Source organism: Mercurialis annua, linkage group LG7, assembly GCF_937616625.2.
Source record: "Mercurialis annua linkage group LG7, ddMerAnnu1.2, whole genome shotgun sequence".
NCBI classification, from domain to species: Eukaryota; Viridiplantae; Streptophyta; class Magnoliopsida; order Malpighiales; family Euphorbiaceae; genus Mercurialis; species Mercurialis annua.
Genome location: NC_065576.1, coordinates 33,756,824 through 33,765,666, shown reverse-complemented (window position 1 = coordinate 33,765,666; position 8,843 = coordinate 33,756,824). Strand labels below are relative to the sequence as shown.

The following is an 8,843-nucleotide window of genomic DNA, read 5'->3' as shown; positions in this document are numbered from 1 at the left end:
AAAAATACAATTTAAAGTCCTACCTCTGAACGTTATGATGGGTTCCCATTAGCTTTGCAAATATGGTTTTTCGAATGTTGTCCGTTTGTGAATGGAAAAATTGCTACCCGAGTAAATGCTTCTTTACCCTGTATTGTTCGCTGGAAATCAACTGTTATGTGGAGTTTTAAAGACCTTTTCCGAGATTTCTTTTGTGAAAGTTCATCACAGGTATATTACGTAACAGTAATACAATTATTCTTTTATTAAATTTATTTCTCTTATTTTTTGGTATATTTATTCTAATTTTCTGTTATGTTATTTGTTTTTAGTTTCAGTTGGTAAATATCCAACCAACATCTGAAGAGAGATTGAATGTTGAATTCAATTTTCTGTTTCTGAAAGAGAAAAAAAAAGTTGTAGAAACTTCTGGCAGTAAGGATAATAAACAGCCTGTTGATTTGTTCATCAATGAAGATATTTTAAAAGTGTTCAGAGATAAAGTTCAAGAAACATATTCTTATCAGAAACAAATGAATTTAGATTTCATTAGTTTTAAATCTTATGTTGAGATCCAATTTTCTCAAATTCTAGTAGATTTTTCAGAATTGAAGAATATGATGTCTTCTTTCAAATCAAAGGTGGTCATGTTTTTTATTTAATTATATTAACTATAACTATATCTTGTTTAATATATTTTAAAATATTTATTTATTTTTAGGATTTTGTCTCTAGAGATTTTGCAGCTGATAAAAAAGATGTTAAGTTTTATACTGATTTACCAAATGATATTACTCAATCAAGAAAGGCTAGTTACTTTTTAATGGTTTATGTATAGTGTATTTATAGTGTATATATGTCGTAACCACGTTTTGTTTCATTGATACTATCTATTTTTTGTTTATTATGTTATTTAATGCTGATTTATTTTTAAATTTGTTAGTGCTAATTTTGCTCTGTTTATTAAGGTTGTTGATGAGTTCAATGATAAAGAATGTAATGTGGAGTTTTGCAAAGAAAAGAAAAATGAAGAAGATGTAAACGAAATATTGAAAAAGTTTAAAACAAATATTCCACATGTAGAAAAAAAAATCAGGTGGTTTACTTATTATAATTCAAATTTTTTCATTTAATCTTATTTAATTGATTTTATACAATCTGAAATAATTTGTTTTTTTATTGTCTCATACGATAATTCTGATTTTGTGAATCAATATGGAAAGGTGTTATGTAATTTTTGTTACAGTAATTTGTTTTATATTTTACTTGTTTTTCTATTATTTTTTTTATATTGTTTGCTTTTAGTTTCATGATTCCTCTTCAGCGTTGGATGAAATGCAAATAAACTTTTTGATTGATGCGTGTGATCGTGTTGAAAAGGAAGCTGGTTTGAATACTTCATCTGGTTGTAAATCCAACCATGTTAAAGAACCAATGGTATACAAAAATATGTATTAATTTCTATTATAATTTAAAAGACTCCTTTATAATACAAAATTAATATATATATTAATCTTGTTATATCTATTTAGGATATTTTAGAAGAGCTTGAAGATTGTCCTTTATTATCTAAGAAGTTGTTTGAGGTAGAAAATCTCTTTTTGTATTTTTCAAATTTATATTATTTTCCTTTTTTATAATCTATATTTTAACTATTGAAGATTAGTTTGCTATATCTAATCCTACTTGATTTTGAAGGATGAAGATGCTGCTCATGTTGAATATAATACTGTTTTTAAACCTACTAAAGGTTGATTTCCGTTTGATGATCTATTGGATATTTATCCTTCATATCATGATTTTGAAGATTTTAAGCTGTGGTTGTATAAAGTATTTAAACCAGCCAATAAGTGTCACGACCCAATTTCATGGATCGTGACCGGCGCTAGGGTATGGGTATGGTTGTACCAAAATCCGTAGCAAGCCTTGTGTAGAACCACCAAACATGTAAACCTGCAAAAATCCAATGCTCGGGGGCAACCGAGACTCAAACTTAAACTAACAGTTTAAATATAAGTACTTCCATTCAATAAAAGTAACCAGAGTTAAACAATAATAATGCCAGATCATAAAATAAAGCCAGTCAGACAAATCCGACAAATAGACTAGAATAATATAGACTTCTAGTTTGCTACTGCGGTCTAAGAATAAAAGTAGTTTGATAATTTATTAAAATAAAATAAACCTCCGAGGAATAAGGATTCGGAGATCAGCAGACTCGCTCAAAATAATAACCTGGAAAAATTGGGAAACAACGGGGTCAGATATACTGAGATGAGTTCGCAATACTATTTACATTTATTAAGTTTAAACCCTTAAATCAAAACCTTTTATACTAATATAATATGATTATGAAATAACCGTATTGAAATGATCCCAGCGTAAGTATGACATATCATACTGAAAAATAAACTCAAAGTGGACGGGAACAATCCTCGTCAAATTACCAGCGTAAGCAAGACCATAGTTTGCCGATCCCAGAGTATATATACCGGTGCACACAGTCTCGATACAAGCCTATCGAGTAGCTCGTTTCAATCCAGATCCATAATCGCTTAAAACAATTCAAAAATATTTATAATACTAAAATATGATGCGGTACTTAATAAAGCGGTAAATAGCACTACAAACTCACTGCTTGCTAATCCACGTGAAAAATCTGGCAAGCGACAAAACCTGATTCGACTCCGAAGCACGAGTAATCGACGAGTCTAAGAACAGAGTAGAAACCAATGTTAAAAACAACCCCTAACTCTAGAGATTACTAGACACCACGTAGGACTAGCACAATACCAAGTCAAACACAAGCATAGCCAAAACAGAATGGACAATTAATTACATAATGACCCGAGTCAAGAATACGAACCACATCGAGTAACACAATTCTCAAATAATTAATAAGTCAAGTCTATTGAGTTCCCGCTTTAAAATCCGATCCGAAAAATATTACTTATATAATATTTAAATAATAACTTAAATCAATTCCTCAAATTGTGGGTTAGCCGAGTTACCAATAACTACCAAGCTACCTCACATGCCGGGTGACCCAAGCCTAACCCGACCCAAAATATTTTATCAAAAATATAAACCAGAGTTTATAATTTCGAAAAATAACTTTGATAAAATAAATATATTATATTCAATTATAAACCATAATATATAATTCTAAAATAATACTTTCTGATAAAATAATAATCAAATTTAAAATCGGAACTCAATAACTTGAAATAGAAGTAACCAATTATTACCGACAAATACTTAACTAAAATAAGTTAAGAAAATTAATCAATTAATTAATTTGGCACACTAAGCCAAAACAATAATTACCCGAGTAATCATCCAACTAAAAGATTAAAATATAAATATCTTTTTCCGAATATAATAATCAAACAAATTTTTAATTAAAAACAACAAACATTATTTTCAAATTTAAAAGTAATGCTATCAACTAATAATTTAGAAATCAAAACAAAGTTTGAAATTCTGGTTTTAAAAATCGGTATTTAACCCAATAATTAATCTTTGATTAATAAAAAAAAAAATAAATAAATAAAATAAACCAACCATTGATTAAGAAGAATCAATTGCCCATGACCAATTGATATAGTGGACAAAACCCAACAATTTGAAAAAAGAAAACAATCTTTCTGCCACACTCAAAAATAACAAAGCCACCATCGCACTACCAGAAACTTATTTCTACACAGTGGCACAATCAAAATGAACTCAATTTATTATCGTCCATATCTAAGCCTAAAGCAACAAATCCAAAAAGTACCAAAACACAATACCGTAACCATGATAATAAAATAATATACTCAATTTATTACAGTAGCAATATCACCATGAACACTATCAAAGAGATCAAGCCAAATTAAAACAATAAGAACACCTTTAGAAAATAAGAACAATTTATCAGCAACAAAGCTTAAGAAACCGAAATCAAAAACCCATGAAAATGAAGAACGGACACTGGAACTTCCATAACCTAATTGTAATTAGCTAATCAACTAATCAAACATCAGTTTATCACCGCAAAACAACAAGAATAACAACATTAAATAAGCAAAACCAACGGCAGAAAAAAAAACAAGAACAGCAGCCATAAATTCTAAAAGAAAATGATGAAACGACGGCGACAATAACGGAGAGATTAACATACCAAATTATGACATTTCAAAGCTTAGGACCGAAGAGGGGGATGTCTACTACCGCTGAGACGAGACGAATTTCCAATCGATGATTAAACGAATAAGAACGGGCTAAGAAACGTAAATGACGTTATAGAACTAAAACTGAAAATCAAGGCTAGGATTCTCACCAAATTATTGCAGCAAAAAGGAGAGGATTAAGAAAGTAATATCTATGTGAAAATGAGGTGTTTAGGTCGGCTAGGGTTATAGAAAGTAGGGAAAATAATTAGGGTTGTAACGTTTATAAATAGAAGGAAATAAGCCGGACCAAAACAATGTAACATTCAGCAAAAACAATGTGCATGGGCCATGCAAAGAAATGATTGAACCTTCGGCCAAAAGTCAAGCCCAGTTGAGAAAATGATAAAATCATGGGCGAACCGACCCAAAACACAACCTGAAAAATAATAATACTCAAACCACGAATCGAACCACGAATACGTAACGACTCAAAATTATTATAGGATACTCAACGGAAAATTAAAAAAAATACGAGATATTACAGAATCCTCTCACGAAGCCACAAGCGATCGGAATTTAATATCGGAAACTCGTCAATAAAATTTAAAATATTTTACGGGGTATTACAATAAGTAAGTTTAATTTATGTATTATATAAATTGTTATCCTTTTTTGTGAATGTTTATGAATGATTTTATTTATTTTTATATTTTGTAGAAGGAAGGTATATAATAAAATAGATGATCAATTTCAACCTGGAATGAAATTTGGAAGTGAAACTATTGATAATAAATTATGGTTTTACAAGTTATATACTATTGGTGAATCATTAAATCCTTCTGTAAGTATATTCTAGTGTTTTCTTAATGTATTATTGGTGTTTATATAGTGTATTATTGGTGTTTATATAGTATATTCTTTTATCTTTATTGTTTTTTAGTAACTGTTTTTTTGATTTAATTTTTTTGCAGCATATTGATATTTGCTTTTATTATTTGAGAAAGACAGCTAAGTACAGACCTAATCTGAATATAAAGATCACAACAACAGATTCAGTTTTTGATGCTAAATTGCTTTCCTTATACCAAATGTTTTCAAAAAAGAAGAAAGATTAGATGATTTCAGATTTTAAACATGTGGTTGTTTATTACATTGAAGGATACTCTATCCTTTGCAATACTCCATGGAAGTTTGCTGATGTAATTCTATTTCCTATTCATGTTGCTAAATTTTGGTTACTTGGGCATTTGGTGATTAAGGATAGAGTCATATATATTTATAATTCAATTGAGTCTCCGATTTCGAATCAGTCTACTATCCAAGCTTCGCAAAGATATTCTACGATTCTACCATTACTTTTTGATGTGCTTGGAGTGTATGAACAACATAAGATTGATTGGTTTGATACTCCTTATTTGGAGTCTGGTAGGCTTGAGCCTTTTGCTGTTGAAATTATTAACAGTCTGCCATCAATGAAGGATAAGTAAGTCTTTTAAATTTATTTATTAATTTATTAATTTATTTGTTCTTTATAATTTTATTTTTTTTGCAGTGACTCTGGAGCTTTTTGCATTGCATTTGTTGAGTACCTTATTGCTGGAAATGACATTTGTGAAGTGGATTTTTCTATATCTGAGTATAAGGAGAGAATTGCATATTTATTTTATAAGTATGGTTGTATGAAAACAATAGATGATATAGTTAGTGATGAAGAAGTTGTTAAGAGAAAGTAATGTAATACATTTAATACATTTATTTTTACTTTTACTTTTAATTTTGTAGTTTAGTTTGATCATTCTATTAACTAAATACATTTTAATATTTTTTTATAGTGTATAAATGGTGTTTATATAGTGTATTTTGTTTAATTATGTTGAATTTTGAATTTTTAAAATCATACTTAGTATATGAATTTTTAAAATCATACTTAATTATTATAAACATCTGGAATTATTTTTGTGTTATAATTATTATTTTTTAAAGTTGAATACATGTGTAAGTTTGCATGTTAATTTTGTACATCTGTAATTGTTTTTTATTTTAAAAAATAAAAATAAAATAAATTTAATATATATCATTAAACGGTGTCATTTTGAAACCACTAAAAAAGGTGACGTTTGGTTGTACCCATTAACAGTTAGGTTTTTTCAAAATCTTCTATAAAAGGTTCATTTGGTTCTATATCCACTAATAACTTTTACAAATAGCAGTTGATTTTTGTAATAAAAAATGGATCCTTCAAGTTCTATTTTCAATGTTGTTAAAAATCGGTCTGAAAACAGTGTAGCTTAATTTGATGTTGATTTACTGGATTTCTCTATTTGTTTCGAGCCTTTCAAATTTCCTATTACACAGGTATTATTAAAAGAATTTCATAGATTTATTAATTTATTACTGTATTTATGTTTCTGTTTGTAATTTTATATCCAAATATCATTTTAATTTTTCATTTTTTATTTTTCAGTGTGAAAATGGTCATACTACTTGCTCTTCGTGCACCAACAGACTTGAGAAATGTCCTTATTGTGAATTACCTATTGGGGTTATGCGGAATTTTGCACTTGAAAAACTCATTGAGTCAGTAAAAGTTTACTGTCGATACAAGGGTAATGGTTGCACTGAAATTATGAGTCATGACAACAAAATACAGCATGAAATTATCTGTTCATTTGTTGATTGTTCATGCCCTATTTCAAATTGCAATGTCATTGGTTCATCTGACTCTATTTATGCTCATTGTAAAATGGTGCATAATAATTATGTTACTAACTTTGGTAGCACTTTTGGTGTCTCATTTAATTTGAAGTCAGAGTCGTTTGTTGTTCTACAAGAGAACAACACCAATGCTGTTTTTATTTTGAACAACTTAGCAAAATCTTTTGGAAATGTGTTATCATTATGCCGAATTGGACCGTCTTCAAGTAGCAGATGCAAATATGAAATTGAAATACGAGTTGGACAATCAAGCATGAAGTTTGAAACTTCTGCTGACAATATCCAATCTGTTGAAAGTTATAATGGATCCACATTTGGGCTACCTCTTGATACAAAAAATATATTTGTTTCTGACTGCTTCACAATAATGCATCTCACTGTGTCTTCTGATACTGCAATGATTCTAGAAGACGATTCAGATGAAGAGATGTAGAATCACAATTAAACTATGTAATTTTCAGTTTGTTAATCTAGTTTATTTTGTAATCTATATGAATTTTTATATTTAATGTATTAATTTTCTTTATTCCATTATTTATATTTTTTTCAATTTTGTACTTATGTTTTTAATTTCATAAATTTTAGAATTTTTTTTATTGTCACAGTTATTAAATTTAACTGTTGAACTCATAAAAATGAATATAACTGTACAATATACACTGCTTTTACACTATATATACACCAATGTTATACTATTAATTAATTTATAATAGTGCAATCATTACTATTAAATTTTTTATTTTTTCACTGTAATTATTGAATTTAACTATGGACATTATTTATTTTGAGATTCTAAATACACATTTAATTTATTGTGAATTATCAAAACTTATTAATTCTATAACTTCCATTATTCAAGTATGCATTTTCATTAAAGTTTTAAACTATTACTAATCAAATTTATAATCCAAAATGAAAAAAAGAAGGAATGTCTATTTTTATAAACATTTTTATTATTTTTTATTGAATGATAAATGATTTTCAATTCAAATTTAAAAAATAGCGGTTTACTTGTAGTTTAATAGCGGTTTACTTGTGGTTTTTTTCTTTGGTGTTATCACAACTTTTCAATTTCAAATGTCTAACTGTTCATACGTGTCTCTTCATATAGCTTATCTACGTGTCTTTCTATATTCTCTTTTCTTTACGTATAAATATCGGGTTTCCATAATCATTTTCTTACAATCTTTATCTTTTGAAATTAGTTTGAAAAGAAAAATGGATAAGAAAAATCTCTCCTATTCTTCTGATTATAAAAGCACAATGACTCATAAAGAAAAAATCATTTCTCTCATTCAGAATATGATTACTATTCTGGAGAATACTCGTGCAACGATTCATCTCGACAATACTGCCACACAAAGAACTGAAAGGGTACTTGCTGCTCACGTAGAATTCGTGAAATTATTGATAGGAAGATGTTGGAAATGATATCTGAACGTGCTTCAACTTCTGATTATGTTGAGACTAGTTTATCTGATAAAGAAAAGTAATTTTATTTTTAGTAGGATATGTCTTTTGTTTTATTTGTTGTTGTAATCGAATCACTTATATATATGAAAGATTAAATTATTTAAATTCTATTTTTTCGTTTGATATTTTTTTCAAGTGAATAGAATACTCTCACTATTCATCATTCATTAGTATGCAATTTCAGAATATGAACAGAATTTCTGTTTTTTTTATTTCTGTTTATTTTTGTATTTGAACTCCTTATTTTAATTATGAACATAATTTCAGATGAGATTTCATAGTAAACATTTAACTTTAAGGGGAACATCATTTTGTTTTAATTTAACAATTTTTATATTGCAAGTATGCAATAAGATTATAATATAAAATAAAAAAGAATATTATATAATTTTTATTAAACAAATTATACATTAATAATACATTTTTTTGATAAATTGAAGTTCAGTTCCTTTTTCTTTGGTTTAATAGCCGTTTCAACTTCAAGTGTAGTACTTTTTCTTTCTTGTAATTATTATTTTTAAT

The 8,843-nt window shown here is 27.8% G+C and overlaps 1 protein-coding gene across 1 annotated transcript; it reads left to right on the top strand.

Annotated features, from left to right (window-relative positions):
• Nucleotides 1-6,362: 6,362 nt before the first annotated feature.
• On the top strand, nt 6,363-7,281 carry LOC126657060 (putative E3 ubiquitin-protein ligase SINA-like 6). The gene is made up of 2 exons (XM_050351684.1): nt 6,363-6,416; nt 6,598-7,281. Exons 1-2 carry the CDS (start codon nt 6,363-6,365, stop codon nt 7,279-7,281), a joined length of 738 nt encoding a protein of 245 aa, XP_050207641.1.
• The last annotated feature ends 1,562 nt before the right edge of the window (nt 7,282-8,843 follow it).

What these genes read in the sequence shown, in the direction of transcription:
- LOC126657060 (XM_050351684.1), top strand. Translation starts at nt 6,363, where the DNA reads ATGGATCCTTCAAGTTCTATTTTCAATGTTGTTAAAAATCGGTCTGAA. An exon ending in AAAATCGGTCTGAAAACAGT is followed by an intron (nt 6,417 to 6,597) that starts GTAGCTTAATTT and finishes TTTATTTTTCAG; the next exon opens with TGTGAAAATGGTCATACTAC.